This window comes from Anticarsia gemmatalis, chromosome Z (assembly GCF_050436995.1).
Source record: "Anticarsia gemmatalis isolate Benzon Research Colony breed Stoneville strain chromosome Z, ilAntGemm2 primary, whole genome shotgun sequence".
Classification (NCBI taxonomy): Eukaryota; Metazoa; Arthropoda; class Insecta; order Lepidoptera; family Erebidae; genus Anticarsia; species Anticarsia gemmatalis.
The window spans coordinates 7837524-7862343 of NC_134776.1; the positions used below are offsets into that span (position 1 = coordinate 7837524).

The window sequence follows — 24820 nt, forward strand, 5'->3', positions numbered from 1 at the left end:
AGCGTACAAAGACAAAGAAAATTGATAACAATATCATTATCACTTATGTCATTTTAACACTGAGTTGGATTTGATGCCCGATTGTGGATTATGTTAATTCATGTACGACGTGTGCACAAAGGCATCACTCTTTGTGATGACACAGTCTAGCTTTTTCAAGACACTGCCTCATAAAATTGTCATTGTAGCGGTTCACTTAGAAGTTATAAGAGATGTATCTACGTTCGTCAAGTTTTTGAGTCCAATTAATGAATAAAAAAATCTTTGTCCTTACTCAAAACTAAGTTATTCTTAAAAGATTTTAGAGTAGAATAAAAATAACGAACAATTTTGGAATCAATTAAAAGGTACCACATAAAAAATAGTTGTAATATATTTCATAATATTTTTGTGCATCGGTTTTCTCTGAGAAAGCTAAGTCGAACTTCTTACGTCCTTCCAATTTCCAAAACTATCATTATCCGTGGCTTACTAACTTCAGATTCTTTGTATTTTTTAATACCGAGTTTGTTACGATTCTCAGTATTTCCTATTATGCTTATTTAATAATACGAATCAATATTAGCAATAAATTTTTTGAGTTAAATTCACTATGCACCTTTGGATAATTTCCGCACAGTAAACGACAAATTTTCGCAAATAGACCGAGAGTCCGGTGACTACCGAAGGCGCATGACGATATTTTACAAACTTACAATGCGACTTTAACAGATGCTGGCGAATACCATAATAGGTGCCTAATACAACAAGTGATCTTTTATTGCAGGCCCATGGTCAGACGCACATCATGCCCACCAGTCAGCGCGTGATGGTCCGCCGAGTTACCAGAAGGTAACCTCGTTGTTTGCAAAGCGAATGGCTCGCGACGCTAAAGCGACAGGCCGGCCGAACTAATCTCTAATGTCATATTATTTTATCTCGTGTATACTTTGGCTAAGCGATTGGAGTTTTCCACAGTTCACCGGACTCCGATGACACGTTGCCTGGCGATGAAAGCGAAGAATACGGACGTGATGACACCTTCTTAGTGAACTCCAACACTGAGAACAAGTTCTACGGTACGTGTTTTACCAGTTTTTGTGCAACTCTTGCTTCTGTGATCCACTGCCTGATTCTCAAAGTCCACATTCTCCTTTCACCACCCGCTTTCCTTATACACCATCACATACAAAAACACGTTTCTTTACACTATTTCTAGATCAATTCACTAGCTTGTATTACAGAATTCTATGCACTCACAGCTTTAAGCCTACTAATGAAATGGTTTTCATAAGGCTTCACTTTCAATCGAACTAGTCAATTCTGTCGTCTATTGTAGAATACATTTATGAGGTCTGCATTGAAATACCGTGATCTATATTTTCGATCTAACTAATTTATGTACTTTGAATTGATCGGCTCGAGAATTATTTCGCAATTTAAAATATTACGCATTGAAAATACGCTAAGTTTTATTTAAGGCTTGCACCAAACACAACTGATAGGAAACATGCAAATCTTAGAACATTTTTTAAGCAATATTGCAAGCTCACTGAAACAGCTTGATTGCCACTTATTTTTCTTTTACACTGCACTTTCGCCTTTGACATTGAACTTGAGATTGATAGCTAACAACAACAAGTTGCATTTTGCTTTTTGATAAGTTTATAGATTCTTACCAATATTATTTTTTAAATCATAGAAAATTGACACATTTAGAGACTTACGGACCCATCACAAAATTCGTGGTCTTTCGTCATTAACATGGATTCTTAATTATATCATTTTTCTTTTAATATTTCGGTAATTACACTTGTAACTGATAAATCGATTTACTATCTTATATTGTTAGGCATACAGATAAAGCAGCTTAGCAAACCTAATCAATTATTACTTAATAAACGTATTTAACGTAAGCTTAGATATTCTAGCGCTAATAACTGGATTCAATTATATCTATTACGACTAAATTGTATAAAGGTAAGCCCATTACTGTCCCGCTGCTGGGCAATCATGGTCATCTCACGTAATGAGGAAGGGCCAAAGGGTTAGGCCTTGAGTCCACCACGTTGGCCAAGGGCGGTGTTGGGGACCTATGAAGATAGATTAAATTAATAATCATTCAGTAATTGGGCTAAAACTTGTTTACTACGAACTTAGTCACATATCATTATCGTACGATTATACCAATTCGTAAAACTTTTAACACAATAGAAGTTCCGAAACTAATAGCCGAACAATAAACTAATTATTTAGGGAATCGTAATCTAAGTACAACAAGAAAGTTCTTAGAATAACTTGTTATAAATGGTATTTATTAGAACATTTACGTTATTAATATTTACTTTATGTATACGGGGCTTGCCCCGTAATATGCTATTTGAACAGGCTTCAATGCCGGGGATAAGATTTTGTTTTATAAAAAATGCGTAATTTTGTCTGCATTAATTACTATCGAAGGACTTTGTCTCCATCTTAATTGTTAATTTTGTAGTATAATAAGATGAAGGGTAACCTTATAAAGTGACCAACTACTGGTAGGCTTACGTAGGCTTTGGTCGAAACCAAAAAATAGCTTTGTTGTCTATTACCTTTTTGTAAGAATTTCATATCTGGGGGCACGGAAGTGCCCCCGCAAGTCGAGCAAAAAAAAGCGGCACGGCCGTAACATCCTTTTCTCGAAGCAATTCGGGCTATTTTTGACCCCCCCATAATTTCGTTGTGGATAAAACAAGAAGCCTGGATTTTCAGCAACAAATCAGTCATTGTATAAACATGGTATATTTAAAATTTCAGTCAATTTGAACCAGTAGTTTAAGAATGACAACTTGTTAAAATTTTGAATTTTGTCACTCACTGATTCACTGACTCACTGACTCACCGATCATCAAAAGTCTAAGGTACTTCTAGCAGACTTAGAAGCTTAAAATTTAGAATACAAATAGGGTTTAGTGTCTTAATCATGGGAAAAATTTAATATTTTCTAATTTCGGTCCAGTTTTCTAAATACACTAACTGCAACAATAACTTTGTAATCTCATATAAATGTATAAGATTACAAGGTTACATTTGCAGTTAATGAATTATTATTACTGTAGAAAATAAAATAAAAATAAATAGGTGTAAATAGGTACCTACTATATGAGGCATAACGGGAGGGGGTATAGGGTGGGTAAGGGTGTTTAGCCCATGAAACTGAACAACATTCCCATAGGAAAATATGTTGAATTATGAAAAAAAACGTCTTTCCATACAAATTGGACTTATGTTCGCTCTACAAAAAGAAGTGAGATGCCATCAAAAACATTCTGTAAAAAACCTCAAGTCTCGCCGTAAAAAGTTGTGAGATCTATATAATACCAAGTCGATTAATCTATTTAGTCTCTACTTAAAGGACCTTCTGTCTTAAGTTATTACGTATGTTATTATCATGCCAGTTAAAAAAAATACCTCTAAAACAAATAGATCGACTTGGTCATCGCAAGAAAACACAAATTCGCCATTAACATTTCAGGAGCATTAACTTCTCGTCGTGCTGTGTAGTGTGATACATACTAATAATCAAATCATGCGATGGCCAGGTCGGTCTATTTGTTTTAGAGGTATTTTTTTTAACTGGCATGATAATAACATACGTAATAACTTAAGACAGAAGGTCCTTTAAGTAGAGACTAAATAGATTAATCGACTTGGTATTATATAGATCTCACAACTTTTTACGGCGAGACTTGAGGTTTTTTACAGAATGTTTTTGATGGCATTATTTTGTCTTTTTGTAATATTTTTTTGTAAGACAATGTCTTACTTTAGTCTACTGCGCTCAACACAATAGAGTTTTAATAACTTACCGCTAATTGAAGGAAGGGTATTACACTTTAATTATCTTTTCCTAATAACTATTTTAAAATAAAATAACGCGGGGCTAGTGGGGGCTAGTAAGTAATAGAAATTTGTCAAATAATAAAAAAAAATCAACTCTCGCGACTTGTACACATAATATTAATCAATCGTATATAAGAGCCGTTGCATTATATTCATTATAAGCTCAATCGGTACGCGAAAGTTACAAAGACACTACCATCACATAACAATCCATCCATTTCATCCATATTCCGTCCTAATCCTAATAGATGTTTTGGTGTTGTTTTTTTTCTGGATAATGTACCTCAACGCGATGTAGGAGCAGTCGGTGGAGGTTCCTCGGGGAGCAGCACAGCTTGCGGGAGGTTCTTTAGCGCCATCGCGCGGCAACTCCATGCGATGTCTTACCTGTGCCCGGGACTCTTCCCATGGATTGATCTCGGACCAGCTACTGAACACTCTGGTGAGTTTATTATGATTTGATATTAACCCTACTTTTTTAATCTATAAACAGGTGGTATCGAGCAAGTCTCTAATTGGGTAACGTTGTGTTGATGTATTCGTAAGGTACGGATATAGGAAGTCGACTATACAATGTACAAAACTAATAAGGCAATGGTCTTCGAATCATAATGGACTTATAGTTTTTTGTTTGCTTATTATAAGATCAATTTTCGCCTTAAAACACAGTACAACATTTTTTTATTTAATCAATAAATTGGTTCCTTATTAATGCTTACATTATGGTGTATAAAATGTTGGGTTTAAAGCTCCACATGTGATTTAACAATTTTCTACAATCTTCGCTAACATTTATGCATGAAAATATAAATTGTAGAGGTAAAAACAAGACTAGAGTAAACGTACCTTCAAGAAAACGTTGATAGTGGAGAATTTATATGTAGATTGACTATCTGCAACGAATATTGTGAGACGACAGCCGTTTATTCTCTGACATAGACTGTCACTACATCTTTTAACAAACCCTATTTACTTTGTACCGTGAAAGACGCAAAGAAGATTTCGTATCAGCCCTGTCTCAAAGTTCAAAGAATCGTTTGAGTTAGTAAAGCTGAAGGCACGTGCATTATTCTTAAAGGAACCTAACTTTTAGATTGTGCATGTAAATCTGGTTGAATGCATTTTTATCTAATTTCTACTTTAGTTTGAGAAAGAAATTAGAAAAAGCATTCTAGACAAAACAAAATATTGAGTCTGCTAACTAAATTTAATTTTATATTAGGGATTTTCGTTTACAGTCTTGAAGCATAAGAGACTTAGCTGAAAACGCCTTCATAAAAAACGATCAGATACTAAATGAGTAATTTCCAACTATTATTGACCTTAAATCGAAAAGTCTTCGAAATTCTGACCAGCCACCCTGGCATATTCTCCAGAACATTTTTGAATCGCCAGATTATTATTGTACCGTGTTTAGAAAACAAAGCTAAGTATAACAGTTGCTTCAGAATATTAAATGAATAATTGATGTGCAGGTCTGTACGTGATCAAGGCCGTAGGTGTGATGTACGTGCTGATCATCATATTCGACATTTTCGCTGCGTACGGCAATCCTTACGAGTCGACGTTCACCAGCGTCGTGATGCTGATACTGCTCATTGCCATCGTCTCCATCCTGCTGGTCATCTCACGGAAACCACAGAACCGGTGAGTGATGAAGTGATAATGATTGTAAGACTTTTTTACGGTTTTGTGAATTTTTTAGCGTTTGATTGACAGGAAATTAACGATGTTTATTGCATGGGCCGGTTAATATACACGAAATAAGTTTTCGAGTGGTCCATAAATAGTTATTTTGAGTCTAGCACATTGTGTTTGTAGTTTGAATGTTTGTAAAAGTACAACACATGTTAAGTTTTTAATCGTTCTTAAAGGAAGATAATGATAGAAAGTAATCGTTTTTTTTTTCTATCAGGCTAATTATAGCCTCATAGAAAAAAAACTATTACGTTACAGAAAAAATTGCATCTTTTTGGTGATCACATATCATGTGAATTTTCTGTACCGCTTATCCGGTACTAATTAAATAGAGATAATGTTTTTTTTATTTTCGTTTGATAAACATATTTAAATAATGCATTTTTGACGGATGAGTAGACATATTCACTGCAAGAGTAAACTATGGAAATTAAAAATATTCGAGTTCCACATAACAAGACCCTTAAGTCAATCGATACGTTTCAGTATTGTCTCAATTCTCCGTTGTTTTGACAACTGGTCTGCAATAATTGTTTATCTTTGAAACTACGATGCTATAAACAATAGGTTCAATAAAACCAAATAAACATGAGTAAAATAATACAAGTTCTAAGAAAAACAAAGCAATATTATTATTTAGACTTTAATTTTTGTTTATTATATTAATTACTATACATCTTATCTTAAGGTAAATAAAGTTTACTTTTAATGCTTTTAGAGCTTTATCTTAAGAAACTAACTTTATGCACTTTATAGACGTTTCAACAACTTATTACGTTTGAAATATTTGGCGTAAATAATTTGATATTGGAATATTTTAAATCGAATTTTAAACAAAATAGAGTTTAATATTTGTTTAATAATTAGGAAACTAATCAATTCTCTTTCGTAACTGTACATAAAAGAACACTTATTAATTATGATACTAGTTTAACTTTTAGAGATGTGAAAGCATCTTTAGAAATCATTTGGCCAGAATTTAACCGAAATTATTATACGGAAACTTTACTCGTGCGAAGTAAAATTAGAAATAATTATGATAACTACGATATAATACTATAAAAGAAAAGGTCATTAAATATAATAAAGTAATTCTTTAATAGTAGGATTCTATTTCTAGTAATTCCTTCAATTCTCCCACTGACTCGTAAATTCCTAACAGATAGTTTAATTTCGTTTCTGTAGCATAAATATGGGTTTTTACACTCATTGACTATGACGATATTAAATAATGACTCGTCTTCTCTCACGCCCATCGTTATCTCAATGAAACTCCCTCGCTCGTTACAATGTATTCATTCATAACAAATTTGATTGATGTTTAAGAATTTCCCAATATCGGAATATCGTAAGCTCTTTCCCTTTAACTTATTTATGTGAAACGTGGATGTGAAAAAAACGTAACGATTCAGATACTTGGCAAATTAAATTTATTTATTTACGAGAAGAATCGCATGAAGTTATTCAGGCTTATTTATTATGACACTAGAAACGTTGAGAATTCGAGACAAGTTTTGTTGGTATATTATTATGTAAATGACAAAATTGAATATTGATTTCGATTTTAAATTTTATTAGTTCTTATGTCAAATATCGCCATCTTTTATTAACCGGGAGTTATCAACTTTGTCTCGATTTTTATAAGGACTTGGCAGACAAAAGACATTCTCTAAAATACCTTCGGAACTCTAAATGAAGTCACTGCTAAGCCTAAATAGACTTGAAGTAGAAATCAGACAGAAAAGACTATTACAAATTTTTTTTTAGAGAATTACATAATTTAAAGAGATTTATATAATTCAATAAGAGGCAAGGAATATTTTCAACAAGCTGGAGGGGACTCAAATCACACCAATCGTTAATTCTGCTAGGAGACCTATGCCTAACTGTGGAACAACAACATATTCTTAATTCGTGCTATTCACGGCATCCGTATTTTAAGTAATTGGTTGCTAATTAAATGTGTTTGTTCGCAGAGTCGCTCTCGTGTACACAACTCCCGGCCTGCCCTTCGTGCCCACGATCGCGATCACCGTCAACATCTACCTGATTCTCAACCTCTCCATCCTCACTCTACTGCGGTTCACTGTCTGGATGATTCTAGGTAAGTTCCTTCGATACACAAAGAAAGATTCCCTTTAAAAAATCGTGTATCTCGTTATATTACCGATAGCCGTTTGAGGTATTAGAAAATTGGATATTCGCTAAGGCATCAGTGTCTTCTACACTTTTCTTGTTTTATCTTTGAAAATAAATTTCCGCTTACACATTAGTAGTTGTAGTCACTTGTAGTTTGGTAACTTTTTATATTGTACTTTTAGTTGATATGTTTTTCAAAGTTCAATCAGTATTAAGTTTAAAAACGAAAATACATACTATGAATAGGAACATCCTTTGCAGTAATATAACCAGTCCAGACCATAAACACGCTTTTATTATTTCCTTTAATGAAACCTCGCTTTAATACTCACTTAGGACAGAAACATCTCATATAACACAATTAGTCGAAGGACCGCGAAGTCTATTTTTCTTCTATACCTCGTTTTGTTACAGGGCTGATCATGTACTTCAAATATGGTATCAAGAACTCGACTCTGGAGACCAACCCGCCAGCCCCACCAGCGGAGACGCCCCCTCCACCAAACCCTCTGGACCGCACCACGATCCCCCCTCCCTCGCCACATCAGTCGCGACCGACCGGTGACCGCAACATCTTTGAAGGCGACGGCAACAATGGACTGTACGGCAATATGGAGTAAGTATTGAAAGAACTATCGGAATCTTTTGTACACTTCACTTTGCAATCACTGAAAATACCCCAAAAGTAATAAACATAGTACTTTTATTATTGTAATAGTTTCTTTACTCACATCCCACACATTAAAATTTGAACACACATATTGAAGAATGAATTCTAAAGTAATCACTAATCATTATATAAAAAAGATGCCCGCGTTGCATAATTTATACTATAAAATATTAAGTTTGATTTAGGAAACTTTATCAAACAAAATTTTTGTTACTTTAACGAGAACATGAGACGATTTTTAACTGAACATTGCACACTCACAAACCTGTGTTACATTACTCCTAATAGCTTCAAAAGACATTCATTAATTTGAGTAGGCGTTCGGATGTTTCCAGATACTCCGACCCTCTTCTCGCGTGGCATGACTCTGACCTCCACCAGCCAGCACAGTCCACTAGCCACGGACAGACGTCCGCCCAACAGCCTGCCTATAGACAAGTTGAAACCCGGTAAATACCTACTTAAATCCTAATTTTATTAACAATACCTAACCTACCCAGAAAATTTGGAATTTTCTTGTATTACTCTGAGACTTCGTTACAAAATAACTTCATGGAAATTGGTAATTTACAAAAAAATAGTTATTGTGAAGGAAAACATTATATTGTGAGCGAAAATATACTAAGATCATTTGCCTATAGAAACTATAGATCTTTTCATACCTATAGTCCATATTCCTTAACACTTAGGTACTACATTCCAGTATTAAAATTACAATTTCAATATTTTTAAGATGTCGATTTCAAAAAATAGCATTATAAAGTTAGTAATAATGTATATCTGTTTTCAGCTACAACACTCGGACAAACAGCACGACAACTCACACCATGAGCCGCCCGCCTTGGGCCTATCCAGATTCAACATACGACAATTGGGATGACTAAACAACCTTTCTATTTAGTACCTATCCTTTCCTTATTTTCACTTCTAAATTAATTTTACATGTACTGTTGCAATACAATAGATATAAATACGTATGATTATTTACACTTACCTGTAAATACGAGTCGTATAGGGGGCACCTTACGATCACACGAATGGTCCCGTGGACTCCAACATATTTGATGCATACGATTTATATTACAATTGAACGTGTCGCAATGTACCGCGCACCCTACCTTCAGGCTTCATTATTAGAGTAGATCTGTGTAAATATATTAACAGTTATTGGCCATTTACTGTAGGCATATGTACATCATGTATCTCATATTTATATAAGTATGTCTTCTCTTGATACGTAAATATATATTTATGACTGGAATCTTCTGCAGTATTGCCTGTACGCGTCCTCATTACGATTCTATTGACTACAAAATTCATAGTATCGACGGAAGACACATATCTTGTAATTTTTGACCTAGAAAGGATTTTTGGAACAAATATACTATAAGGCGCTACAAAAGAAAGCGCTATGAGGTATGACACCACGCGTGCAGGTCAATAACACCTAATTTTGTTGTGTTAAATTTCAAAATTTTAACTAAACATATCACAATATGAATTTCTATACTACATTTTTATTGTTATCCCTTTCTCCTGTTATAGAAAATTTTAATAGTTTGGATATACAAATAGTTATACTTAATGATATTTTGTATTCCATTTAAATAACCTTATGTTATGAAACTTACTAAAGATGCCCTGTTTATTTTTATAAACTATTTAACCTGTTTATTGTTGAAAAGTTATAATATGTATATTTTACGCGCACACGGTCAAAAGTAATGAATATTTTGTTAGACAGGACGCAAGCATTTTTACATTTTGATTTTTTTTTTTTGTAATTTAATGAAAGTTGCAAACATCGAATGTCTCGGCCACATTTGTAACCGCCATTCGACGAATAGTAAGATCAAGGAAGCTTGTAAGTCGGTATGTTCTGAATGTGGCTCTGGAGTCGAAATGGCATTTAGATTTAATGAAAAAACAACAAAACTCACTAAATTAAAAGTCTTCCGCATGGTTACCTCTGACGATAGTATGTGCTGTCCACACCGCGCTGACGTCACACAGTTATATGACCTGATGAACGGAGGAGAGGGCAGGAGAATGATGAAGCTTCACTCGCTGAATAATCAATATTCTCCTGCCGTTTACATACTTCACTCCTCTTACTCGTAAGTCCTCTGTCAAGTCAATGATTGTGATTATTCCTTTCCATGTTCCGAATGGTTTAAGATATATCTCTGTTCAGTTCAAAATAAAATGGCTGAGCCGGCCAGCCTCAATGGTCTTTGTGGCAATATACGACAACTTCAGCGGCCTCGAGAGCAATGTCCAACGAAAACTTAAATCATTTCACTGAGACGTTCGTTAATAATGCTCATGTTAATAGTTTATTCTGAGTAATTACTCAAGTTTGGCCAATAACACTAATCCAAAATTTCACTTCTAACAGCAGCAGCTGGTTTTTTATTTCTTTCTATAAATATAAACCGGTTGGATGGTGCAAATTAACGTCAGAAGGTAATGCGACCTTAGCATAAAGTTAATATCATTTTCGTTATAAGACCATTATACAATGCCAGTCAGCAAGCACGATAACTAAACATCTATCTATAAAATAACTTTTGTACCACATTTTTGTAGTATTTTCGTAAAACAATACCAAAATTTTAAATTTTGTACCCCTTACTTACCTTGTCACCCTTATTAATCCATTTCAGTTCAGCAAAGAACGTAGTTTATTTTGTACAAGTTTAGTAAAATATTCTTATCTATGAATGTGATATTTTGAGTAATGTCTGATCTATTTCTATACCTACATAAAATATATATGTATGTATATATTACATATAATTTCATCAAAGCTGAACCTTTCAGCGATGTTGAGTTCAGTGATATAATAATATATGTTTTATTTAGCATTTGTAATTTAAGACTTGTAACCGATACTGTTAGTTAGTCTATGAAATATTCATTGTATTATATCTTTATCTTTCAAGATAATATTTGCGGAGCCCAGTACTTACGATCATATGACTCTTAACTTTGTGGTATTTCACTAAAGTCGGGCTAAGCTCCCGTACCACATAATAGTTGGGCGACGCGAATGTTCATTATGTAGATAAACATCTTACATAAAAACACAAAAGGGTCATCATAACTTCACTAGAAGCTTGTTCTACTTCGTTGGGAGGCTGTCGTACTGAAAACAAACCTAAAATACATTACAATAATTTAAAGATATTGAACATATCCACAAGCCTGTTCTGTTACGTATAATGTTTTGCAAGTAGTGCACGACTTTTCATAATTACTTTACTTTTCTTAGGTTAAGTATTACGTCAGGTAAACTCACGACAAAATTCCATTTGAATCACCAAATTAATATAAAGTTGGTAAGGCCTTAATATAAAGTTGTTGAAGTTTGATATATACCTAGTTGTTGGCTTTTCCAAGGCGAGATTGACACCACTTGGAATGACGCGTTTGTTGTTTACGCCGCAAAGAATATTTGTAATGAGTTCATTACTGACAATTTGTTTCATTTGGCTATACTTATGTATTCTACTTATAACCCCCACTGATCACATGAGAGGATGTGATTCCATCTGACATGAGAGGAACTCTATAGTCTCCTTATTAATTCCATAAGCCCACAAGAGCCTAATGGTAAAATTTTCACCGGATAAGACGTGGGCGAAATAAACACACTAACGAGATGTTTAGGAGAATGCGCGTGGAATATTCTTTTGAAGAAAGGAGTAGCTTCAAAATGTGCTTCAGATTTTATCATCAGATTTCATCACCAAAGACAGTTTGTTAGATCAGGCTACTTTGAGAACGAAAATAATGAACGAAGGGGCAGAAGTGTCATATATCCTCAAGTAGGTAATCCACGCGTATTCCGGGATTACACACCACAATCCCCAAAATAAAGATTAGATTAAGCCGATTCAATGTTAGACTTATCAATAAATGTGTTATTTGTTTTCTTAATACTATGACAAGCTGTGAGATACCATCGAGTTACATCAAACTCTGCCCCTAACTCATAGTGATCCAATGTTGGTCATGGGTTATGAGGCCTTGCAATGTATGTTTTAATTCTGACACTACCTTCACTGCGATGTAATTGTAGATCATCGTATGTATGATGAACTAGAAAATCGCACGGACTGTATCCGTTAACCCATTAAAAGGTTTGGTGTCAATGAACTCACAGCCTCTGTCAGCTTTCCCTAAGATTACCCTGTGCTATGATTTCAACATTTTATTTATATTCATACTCTGTCGATAAAACTAAAGTACATTAATCTAAATTAACATTAAAAATTAGATAATTTAAAAGCTCAATGTTTTGTTTGATATTATTTTATTAGGTAGTATACATTGAAGTTTTAATTATTATAATTGTTACGATATGATTAGTTAAGTCTTAATTAAAGTGTTATAAGGATATTAACCTTTAGATAAGTATTGATATATTAAGCGTAGGGCAGACTGTGTGCAGTGACAATGACACACAAAGAGACGACACACTATCCTATGAACAGAAGGCGATAAAATAATACCTACTATTTAAATCACAGCAAAAGATGTAACTATAAAAACAACTATTTACCCTAACTTGAATATAGTCTAAATTGCTTCTCAAGAGGGCTTTCTCAAATAAACCAGCACACAGTTTGCTCTAAGCTTTAAAATACATTGAAGGTTTACATTGAAGGCGCAGGGACAGCAGAGTTGGTTAAAATCAAGTTAAGTCACAATGGTTTAGTTATTATTTTCCCTTGGCCTTGAGTGGAGATCGAGCGTGTGTATTTTAAAGTACCGAGTCGATGTTCTACCGCATGTAATCAGTAATGTTCTACGCACTGTACCGCGTATCAGTAAGTGTATGAGTTTGGATATTGTTGAGAGTTTACTCAACTATTGGGCAGACCTTCAGTAATCCATTACTGTCGGTACAAGCGAAAGCGAAAAAAAATGAACGGTTCATGATCGCCTGATCGCATTTGAAGTATGCAAGGGATTCAAGCTCTTAATTAATATCCATTCTCTGTAGTAGTAAGAATACAATCTGATAGTAATTAGTATTGATAGGGTACCTTCTGATCATGCAAAAGATATACAACAAACGATCACAAAAGATCGGGTCGTAGGTGGTTGTAAAATTACTTGTATTGTCTTGAACCTTAATCTTACTCTTAATACTGTCAAATTGTATTCTTTAAATGTTTCGCATCGCTTCGAACCCTGTTTTAGAACATAAGATTAATCATTTGCCTATGAATCTCGAGTTAATTTTCTTTATAATTTAATACTAGGTAATACTAAGTTGAATGTTACTTGATTAAGTTCACGTTTAATTGTATACTTTTAACGATGGCTGAATTGAAGACACACTACATTGCATAGGATTTGCCATAGCTTATCACAGATTGCGTAGTACTAATGTTCCTTCAAACACGATGACTAAAAATGAAATCTAGGAATTGCGTTCAGCCATTTTAAGTAAGACACTGCACATTCTATATTTTAAGTTATTTTTGACGTCTCCTGTCGCCGGTCCGGACCGCAGCAGCGCGGGTTTAACGAACTATTCAATTAAAATAATGAATAAAAGATCGAAGTAAGACCTTCGAAACGGCTTTTAGACAAAAAGTTTGGATTGTAAGATCATTAGATAGGGATTTGTCAGGGATATAAAATGTCGAGTATAGAAGTGATGTGAATTGAGAGCGAGTGTACACATAGCTTAATGTAATGCCAAGAATATATTAAAAAAGGGTAGAAAACGGGCAATAAAAAGGCGTAAAAATCTTTTAGATGTAAACGCGATTTTAGCTAAAATCTGATCATACTGTTTTGTAATGTCATCGGTCCCTTTGTGCTTAAAATGTTATGATTAAGTTAAGGCTATGTATCACAGAAAGTATTGGACCAAGTAAATCTTTTCGCTGCTTCGTTCCGGAACTAATTTATGTGATAATATATGTAAACTTAGTAAGTATTACTTAACCAACTATAATAAAATGTTTAATAAATTAATCCATGTTTTATTTTCATACCCAAAAATAACTAACCCACCACTACTACCTACGACAAACTCATATTCTAATAGTTCGACATCTTAGTAAAGAGCCTTGCAAGATTTTGATTGCCAAGTTTTATTTGACGAAAGAGACTGAATATATCTGATTTTAGAGGAATTAATAAAAACTACGGACTTACAAGATAGATAATCATTTAGGTATCGATACAATATACTCGATTAGTGTTGAAGGTGATAGAGTACGCCTACATGATTCAAAGTAAACACTCTGTTTAGAATAGTGTTGGCTACCCTATACAAGATCTATCTAGATGTTTCGGACAGTAAAAGTAAATTTTTCTGTGTACGTACCTATTAGGGTGGGGAAAAAGTCTTTTCGCATTATAGTATGTATTAACTAGTAATAAAATCTTTCCTCTACACAAAATGCTCGATATTTGGGTACCTCACAAGCTCACTGAGAGACTACTCATTTGTCATTCTTGAAGCCAAAGAGATTTTATTACAAGTTCATATATATACTATAATGCGAAAAGACGTTTTCCTCGACCAAATATTTCTAAAAATAGATGTAGTTGTATCAAATGGGCCACCATCAGCTGCATTAGCCTGCTGGTCCCTGATGTGACCACGTACACAACTTCGTCAAATGTGCAGTTAAAATAATATTACAGTATTGCTAGGGTTTGTTTTAATAAAACAGGTACAGTGACGGAATCAAATGTTTATTCAAGACCTCATAATGCAATATCATGTGCGCTTTCTTCTCACAGACATTGAACACATAAACATTAAGAAGAAATGTATGTACCATTTCGTTTGAAACTACGTATTATATACACAATGCGACGTCTCCCGCGATATTCCGGTCATCGTAGAAATAAAAATATACAAAACAAACAAAAATGATCAGTTTTTTATAACGTCTTGACTTCATAACAATCTTCGAGGGGTATTTCATATTTGTCGAAGGAAATAACATACAGTTGCTTTTGTTATCACACAAAATATTAATTTTGATTTGATTTTAATGATTGCTACATAATTTTATTAAAAATGAATTTCATGATATTTTTACTAATCAAATCAAGCATTAAATGTCAAATATTTTTAATATTTTATCTGACAGGTGAAATTTCTTTTAGCCATGGGGCCACAACTATACCGGATTATTCGCGGGGGACGTCGATTGTCTCATCACATATACCAAGAAGTCATAAAACTACACAATATGCCGCCACAAAAACATTTGAATTTATTAATACAACATTTATAACAGATAAATCTTTACTACAAAGTTATTCTACTCATAAATTAATAACACAATTTATAATACTTACGGGAAGCGTCGGTACACAGACGTTTGTTTGTTAGTAATAAATCGAATAGACCAATGATGATCAAATATTAAAAATACATAGAATAACTATCTGTGACAAGAACTACTAAATTCATCCAAACATTTTGATTAGTGTTGCATAGTCATGTTGTATAATAAAATCCAGTAGTAAAATTTTTTAAGGATTCGATTGATCAGTTTAAAATGTTATGATCACTGTATTAAATGCCGATACAGTTACGTAAAATGTTAACATTACACGATATGAGTTTCGAATAATTACTATCAAACAAAAATATTACTCACTAAGAAGGCGATGGATAGACAGATATTTTTTGTAGATATATTTGATTATTATATTTTTTCTAAAACACTGATGCACTACGAAGACTATTATATTTAAAATAGTCGGGTGTGGCTACCACCTATGAATTGATTAATATGGTATAATATTTTAAGATATGAATATTGATTACACGTTTTACTGATATGATATTGATAAAAGATGCTACAAAAAATATCTTGAGACACCCCGTCCACAACTTGTAAACATTCACGTACCGTTATTTAAAACACACTATCGTAAGATGAAACATGCTATATTTATGTTCTTATTGTTATATTAAGTATAATGAATTATAGAAGAGAATTTCAAAAATCTACCTCATAACACTGCTACTTTACTGATGACAAAATGGTCTATATATTATTTATTTAAAAGTGCGATTACATATCTACGGAGTGCACAAAAAACAGCACCAAGTACTTTGGTGATACTCTATTTAGTCAACAGAAGTCAGACAGGAATATAGTGTCAATATTGAGTAGGCTACAAATGCCTTTAGTGAATTTAAAACATGAAAGTCAACTACAAGATTCTCTTCTATATTATTATTCTTAATCCGTTCCTTACTGCTGGGCTAGGTACCGAGAGAATCAATAATTATAAACTTATTTCTATCTTATTATGGTTATTAGTACAAGAACCTAAAAATCGGAGCAACGCACTCGCGCCCATACACTGATATAATCTAAACGCAATATGATACCCAACACTACCATCGGTACCTCGCTATTGATAACAAACGGGAACATTAAACAATATCGAAAAGAAAAACACAAAATTATACAAACAAAAATGGAATATACACATAAATATCGTATCAAAAGTGGAATTGAAATAACATTATCAAAATCCATAATAATAATGAGCGCGCCAAATTACAGACAGCTTCATGAAAATATCACAACCTTCTAAATAAAAAGATCGAGTACACACAGCTGATAAAGTAAATGTTAGGCTCGACCGCTGCTCGCTGTCGACATTAACATGACAAAGTAGGCTTTGGTAGTTCATCGCAAAATAACACAATTCTTGACGATTGTTACTCACAGTTCTGTAACCTTACGTAGCATGAACCACGGCTTTTCTCTCTTCAATATAAAGTTTGTAAACGTCCCAATCGGATTGTTATTGGAAAGATTCATACTGTACACAATAAATTAACCAAAACAAAATGTTGTGATGCTTGGGTGTGTTCATAATATCAATCGTCACCAATAATAATCAAATGTTATTAATTATGTTTTTCGCACATCAATGTAAGCCGTGGTTCATCGCTGTCTATTCGTATTTCACACTATAGCAGTCTTTATTCTAGGGTAATTAGGCATAAATTCCTTTGTCATGTTACTATTCGGTGGCGACGGCCTCAAGTTGCATTTCAAACGTTCATTACTGACACAGTTAGTCGCTACTACTAACATTTTAACAAAATGGAAATGCAGACTTAAATTAACGCCAGCTAAAACTAAATGTCAGCACGGTTCACACAATTCGCCGACGGATACCCATAATGTAACAATCAGTTCTTTAGCCAACGAAATAGGGTTACAAATGCCGTGTTTGGTAATCACAATATTAGACTTCGAGTCTCATAATTTTGGTTTAAATTTCGTGCTCTATTTCGTTGTGTAAGAGTAGATTGTTGTACACAATACACACTTAAGCAGATGGCTTATCTTGGCACTCGGTTTCGACTTCCTTGGAGTTGGAGTCTGTTTGGCTGTCGTCTGTGGATTCCTCCGTAGTGGACTCCTCTGTGGCCTCGGTGATGGTGTTCTCGTCCTTCTCTTCGATGGAGGAGTGTTCGTTGCGCAGGCTGGTGCCACCGCCGCCGCACTCGCCCGTCGGACGCAGGACCAGGTACATGAGCAAATCGGACAGAGATATGATGCCGATCACTTTGTCTTCTTCGTCAACTACCACTAGACGATGGACCTGGAACATTTAACACTTTGATTAGTACATTCAAGCAACAATTCATAATAAAAAAAATTGTCTGCATTACTATCCCACTGCCCGACAAGGGTCTCCAGCCAAAAGAGGGAGGGTTTAGGAATTGAGTGGCCAAATGTGAGTTGGGCACTTAGATTGCCCTCAAGTAAATGTATTAAACAATCAGAAAAAACAAAAAGAACAAATAAAAATTCCCGATGACTTAGTAATTGATATCCGTTAAAGTCATTGTCGAACAGCTAAATGTACAGAATATAATAATGAATTAATAAAGTACTATAAAGAGAGGTGTTCTTACCTCAGCCCGCACAATCCTCTCCATAACGTCGAAGAGTGTTTCATCGAGCGTGCACTTCTGGACTCCCTCGAACCACTCGTTGCGGTGTTCGTTGGCCGTCTTCAGCGACACGTCCAAGTTGTTGTATGTCTTCTCAGCTGCCAGGTTCTAGTAAAAATATAAATTACCCGGTTAGACAATAACCCTCTTATTCATAAACACACTATAAACATATTTCAGTTAAAAAGTTACTATAATATGTAATTTCTCTTTTTAATTTCGCTACGGAGTGAAAGAAACAAAACACTTTATAAGCCTTTCATAACTTCATATATTTTTAATAAGAAGGTAAATCTTAGACTTTAGTTTATGGATGGTTTGTATATAATTTACTACGCCACATCTACCATGTTATACAAATTAATAGGCTTAACCCGTTTAAGTTACTAGGCAACAACATATACATAACTAACCGAAGATAGGTTATTGGGAATGAAACATAGTGGAGTTTGTATACATATGGAGTTCGTATTATTGTAGCAAATGTCAATTTCGATAACATAATTTGCAGTGGCGAAGGGTCATTTTTTATAAAAGGTAAGCCGGAGCTATTAGTCATTGCCTAGGTATAGTACCTGCATATTATGTACATCGTAAGAATGTCGACGTAAAATTAGCGTATTACTGCATAATAACAATATGAGAGTATTATCTACATTCGACTACAGTCTCTTATTTCTCTCTCTACAGTCTAATAATACATAGGTACTTACCATGCTACCTTATCATGCTTGTTTTGTATTAAGCTACTCTGTCTTCAGTATTAACACGTAGGTAACACAACAGCACATATTTAAGATAACGTATATCTAACGATTGATGATTGTCTCGCACCGGTTGTTTAATAACATATTATAGAAGCAATTTAGAATGTACCTATTCATCAACAATAAGATATCAAACACATTATGGATAAACGCAGAACACTTTTATAGAAATGAGTTTAACCTATAAATCTGACAAAATGAAAATTTACTCGAATAGAAACATGCAAAACAATTACTGTTTAATATACTGATACATTCACAATTATGCATAAACACATTTATTAAGGAATAATGTTGTGATAAACACAAATATTCTAATTTGTTATAGAGCGCGCGAAAGATGTAAACAAACATGACCTAATGTCAAACTGGAGAAGAACAATACTTATGCAGGATGCTTAGCTTATATTTCGCCATCTCGCTCTTGCACGCGGCTCGCGCCGCGACAGCAACATGCGTAAGATCATGTGTCCGCCGCGGCGCGAGCGCTGTAGCGCGAGGCAACCCGCTCTTCCTCCGGCTTACTCGCCACTATGCAGCGCGGTGTAAAGCGCGATCCAAAAGGTCGTAAGCGACATCGCCGCCATAGTTTTTATTGTACGCGATTCCCGATCAGCGCCTACGGTTTATTTCATTATTATTACTTCACGTTGCGTTTTTAGCGGAGCGTAATTTTTGAAGAGTAGGCGTTTTCGTACTGTTTCGGTTAGATTAAAGATTTTAGTTAAAGGTTTCGGTTTAAATATTGGTGATTATTGATTAATTGTGTATTTTTTGGCAATAGTAAACAATTAATTTAACACTAATATTAAGTCTGTCCAGAAAGGGAAGCCGGTAGGAATCGAGTTGTATGGAGCCTTCGCCACTGATAATTTGGCTTTTTTACTAGCTTATTAAACTGAAGATGCTTTCTAGCAGACTGGCGATTTAAAAATGTAGCAGATTGCCCTGCCTCTGCACGGCTTAACAAAAAAAAAATAACAACTTCTACACAAACCTTCTTGTATTATAGTTATGCGTAGTTTTAAAGATCCAAGCATACATTCATACAGACAGACATAGGGACAGACGCGGGAAAGGACTTTGCTTTATACTATGTAGTGATGTAGATACGTACAATAACATCAAACTTGGCGTAGATGTCCTTAAGGCGTCCGTTCTCATCAATGAGTGGTAGAGCGGAGACGCGCCTGTTGACGAACTTGCGCAGCGCGTCTATGATGGACGTCTCTTCGGTAGCCGTCTCGATGTCATTCAGGGTGCCGATGCGCAGGTCCCGCAGCTTAGACTGCAAGTATGCTGGCTTTGGTAGCTCGTTGATCTACAATAATAAATTAATAACCATTGATTCAAACGCTTTTTAAAGATAAAAAAGTAAAAACCACTATAAGCTTTAACCTTTAGACCTGGATAAAGAAATGACATGAACTTAGTATTTAGTAAATCTAGTAATAAGAAAATTGATCTTTTATTGTTTTTCGTAATAGTAAAACGGTTATATTTCACACACCAACACCTACGAGTATGTTATTCTAAAAGAGATTACTGCAAATCCACAACTGTTGCGGAATCTCTTGCAAAATACCAAGTAGGTACGGGACACAAGGTACACCCACATGCGAATTATTTTTGGTTACAAAATAATTTGTACCTTGGAGCTCACGAATAACTTGAGCAGTGGTGCAGGCGTGATAATAACCTAAAACTTGCATAACGAATGTCATTAAGGTCACTTACGTATAAGAACAAGAAGCGCAGTATCCTCTTGTGAGTGAGGATGTACAGCACGTTGCCGGTGTCGGGGTCAATGACCGGCAGACGATGGATGCGGTTGGTGATCAGCATGCGGATCGCCTCGAACAGTGACGAGTCCGGCCCGATTGATACCAGCGGCACTACTGAACCTTTCAGGACCTCTGCAATACAAAAAAGTGTATACGTTAGAAGAGAATCTTAGAGAAATTGCTGCGTATACATAATTTTTAATGTCGTTTAGAACTCTTAATTTTCGAAATAAATTAGTAATCTAAAATTTAATCAAATTAAAATACATATAATAAAATGTTTGAATATAAATAGTTATTATTTTTTCGGCTTTACGAATTAACATATTAAGGTCTAGAGGACTGGCATCCTGCAAACAGTATTCAGTGGATGCCGACTGTCTTATTTCGGGAGATAGGCCACATACATGTACCACACCACTAACTTGTGAATAATGCAGACATGTAAGTGAAGTAAATACAATAAAAAAGCAATACAAAATGTACTCACGACGCCAAGTCTCAAGTTTGTGCTCTTCGAGTTCGTCCATAGCGACATTCGGGCTGGTGTAGTACATCTGCAGTATCTTGATGAAGTCGGTGATCGTCAGCATGCCGACGAAGTTCTGCCGCTGAGAGTCCCATAAAGGTGCGGCACGCACTCCTGTTGGCAAAACATTCGGTCATGTTTGGCGCCAATACTGGACAAACATTGGTGGTAAGTGAAGAGGAACGATATGTGTCGCCAAACAACTTAAACGCAAATTGCTGTAGTAGAACAAAAACATAAATGCAGTGCAAAGGGCATCTAGATGACAGATCTACCAGTAGGGCGATCGAATCTCAAAGCTAGTCGTCGCATCTTGCACTTCTTTCCAAGTGGTCCTATAATATTTAAGTATGATGTAGCGTTTTTGTTCGAGTTGTTTCGCGGCACCGATGCATTGTTTTTCGATGTGATTTGTCGTTAAACACATAATTTAAGTTGTATTAAAAGTATTTCGACGTTGATGTGTGTTAAAAATCCTAGGAGCGTTGCGTTAATCTAATTGTCAAGTTTTATGCAACTAGTTGCTCTACAATGTGCGGGTTCCAACGCGTCCTTAGACGTCGTAATAAAACCATATTTTATAATTACTTAAGCACCAATATCTGATATCGGCAGTGACATTTATTAGTACGGTGTAGAAAAATGGCCTGTAGCGCCACTCACTCGATAGTATCGACGGTTCGGTTTGGTATTATCGAGCATCAGCATAAATAGTTTTTACTGAACTTTCCGTTTACACGAATTCATTTTATAAATCTCTTTCAAGTAACCGTTTACAATCTCCACCAGGTGGTAGTAGAAGCATTACACAAACTACGGGAAGCGAGTAATGGGTTGAAATCAAGGAACATTAGAGTAATTTTGTAATGACGGCTCTAACAAGTCCACTATTCATTGAATAGGTGTTATCATACATTTGACGGACACGCAAAGAATACTAAGCGCACGCCATTTCACGGCAATTTAACGTTTACACGTTTATCTAAGGCCAATACTGGCTGTCCACTCGCAATGTGTAATCAAAAACAAAATATGATTTGTTAAGAACGTAGTCCCTATAACGATTTTTTTTAACTATAGCAATTTTCACTCACAATCAGAGTATTTAAGAGGTACTTCAAAGATAACGCGATAAGATATAATATTCTCGTAGTACACTAGTGTCCTAACAATTGCCTCATTGTTTTCAACATTTTAGTCAGTCACCCCTTTTGGGAACGAGATGGATATATGGGTAACCACTTTACGTAACTATGGGCCAGTTTCACAGCTCGTAAATAAGAGTTAGATAACATATCTGCTAGGTAAATTGACAGCAAATGTATAAAAACAACCGTCAGAATTCTTCCTGATAAGTTATCTCATACTTATCTCGGAATTGGTGAAAGCGGTATAAGTCTATAAAATATAATAAAAAGTTGACACGTCATGTTTATCAAATACAGTGGTATGGGCCTTTATTAGAGGAAGCTGTAATGAAAATAACAGCCAGATTGGCGATGTATGTAGCATGTCAACTGTATGCCGATTACTGAACAATTCAATTTAATAACTACACTGACAAATTGATACCCGAGATTTACCGTACAACTGGCTAAATATGTCACACATTTATATTTATCCTTGCGGGAAGTACGCTAAAAGAACAATAGTATTAATTTAGAAACCGAGTAGGCGGGATACTATCTACAAGTAATATTACAATTCGGTATCAATAGGAAAAGGAAATATCAATACACAAAGCCCCAATATCACTGTATTTGACAATAGGTACCAACTTTTAAACCTCCTTAAGAAACAATACAACCACGCAGTGGAGACTGTAAGACTACCTTTTAAGAGGGATTCAGATTCCTCTCCGACGTTTCAATGGATGCAACTTCTTAAAGTGTGTCCTTATTTTCTAAGAAGCATTTCTCTGTTTCGGCTTTACCTCATGCTAGAAGCAATTGGCAGCTAACCCTACACCATCCTCCCGTTATTTGTACTCAACTAACTATTACAATAATCGCATTTAGCAACCACGGCATACTTATAAACAAGCTTTTATTTATTTGCTTTTTATAGTTCGGCAACAATAATTCTGGAACGATATACACCTTGGTTTCCATGGCAACACGGCCGTATTGTTTCTTATGGGGGTTCCGGCGTACATTGCGAACACCACAGCTGTATAAATAAATCAAAAAGTTACATCATCAATACACTTCTCTTAATCACCGCCAATCGCCTTGCATTAATAACGCTCTAGAAATCGCACAAAAAGTAGTTTATTATGAAAATAATTCGCTTCGCTGGTGATAATACTTAACAATCGCTAGGCTCAAGGTCGAAATACTTGTTTAACATAAACATAATAAATTCGAGGTACCCAGAAAAAGTTTGTTGATTTGACAACATCACAACAAATACACACTCAACATAAAATCTTATAATAAACAGTGACATTGAAAACAAATGGAACTAAAGTGGCATTATAATGATGAGTTAAGAGCACAGTATTTATTTAAGAATCGATACAAGCGCTAAAAAGCCTAAGTTGTTTAGCTAACTAACCTGGCACTTTGCTCTCAACATGATAAATGCCTCTAGTGTCGACGAAGCGAGTACACAAACTGTGAGCACACACTGACCGTTATAAACAAGCGCGAAGAACGCCTTCTTCACCAACAGCTGCGTGTCGAACACCACCAGCTTGGCCGACGTCGGGATCAAGTCGTAGCACTTGTGAAATTTGAAAAACTTCACAAATATCTGGGATTCATCCTCCTCTGAAATAACCATAGTGACACTTTAGCATGTATTCATACAAACGCACACAACTGTACGTCAACGCGGATATAATAATAAGCAGTGAGTCATTTAAAAACGTATTTATAGTGACGTGCATTGACGCTAACATAAAACTATACGAACAACTCGACTAACACAATCGACTCGTTCGGTTTAACACTATGGTGATAAGTACTTTAGTCTTATTTTGGTGAAACAAGTTATGTGGTTTTGTGACAAGTGTTCGATAAAACAGACGGCAAACGAGTCGTGTTTGCACAAAAGATAAACGGTGAATTATCAATGTGTATATTTTGGGGGCTAGGGACTTAGAGTAGTAGTAATTCAGTATTTGATATTTCGTTAAAAACACACTTCGCTTATTTTGTGAATTACTTTTTTGTGCGAACAAAAATATAAGTGTATCTGGCAAAATGTTATTACAACCGAGTCGTGCTTTTTCGAAATGTTTTCCTGTTGTTTTAAGATAGGATGGATATGAAATAACAATGTTTGCAATTGTACTGCCGCGCGGGTATTCAATTTAACGGCTATTAGCAAAGTCATTTGTAAATTTTGATTCGCACGTAAATAAATATTGGCATTAGCAACAACTGACCATTA

At 35.0% G+C, this 24820-nt stretch overlaps 2 protein-coding genes across 7 annotated transcripts in view; one reads left to right on the plus strand and one right to left on the minus strand.

The window, feature by feature from the left end:
- LOC142986377 (solute carrier family 7 member 14) overlaps positions 1–14053 on the plus strand; it is a 229566-nt gene extending 215513 nt beyond the window's left edge. Inside the window, exons 12-19 of one of the 3 annotated variants that reach the window (XM_076134848.1) lie at positions 767–831; positions 958–1058; positions 4160–4303; positions 5337–5508; positions 7536–7663; positions 8113–8314; positions 8686–8817; positions 9159–14053. In XM_076134848.1, the coding sequence (XP_075990963.1) occupies positions 767–831; positions 958–1058; positions 4160–4303; positions 5337–5508; positions 7536–7663; positions 8113–8314; positions 8686–8817; positions 9159–9252 (1038 nt within the window). In that variant the 3' untranslated portion in view covers positions 9253–14053. The remainder of the gene's footprint in view (positions 1–766; positions 832–957; positions 1059–4159; positions 4304–5336; positions 5509–7535; positions 7664–8112; positions 8315–8685; positions 8818–9158) is intronic. The other 2 variants (XM_076134850.1, XM_076134849.1) reach the window with 2 other exon arrangements.
- A 1025-nt stretch (positions 14054–15078) lies between these two features.
- The window catches only part of LOC142986641 (uncharacterized), a 90630-nt gene continuing 80888 nt past the window's right edge, over positions 15079–24820 (minus strand). For all 4 annotated transcript variants that reach the window (XM_076135190.1, XM_076135192.1, XM_076135193.1 and 1 more), the window contains 6 exons: positions 24058–24195; positions 21386–21538; positions 20849–21027; positions 20229–20432; positions 18306–18452; positions 15079–17989 (listed from right to left, as the gene is read on the minus strand). In XM_076135190.1, the coding sequence (XP_075991305.1) occupies positions 17714–17989; positions 18306–18452; positions 20229–20432; positions 20849–21027; positions 21386–21538; positions 24058–24195 (1097 nt within the window). In that variant the 3' untranslated portion in view covers positions 15079–17713. The remainder of the gene's footprint in view (positions 17990–18305; positions 18453–20228; positions 20433–20848; positions 21028–21385; positions 21539–24057; positions 24196–24820) is intronic.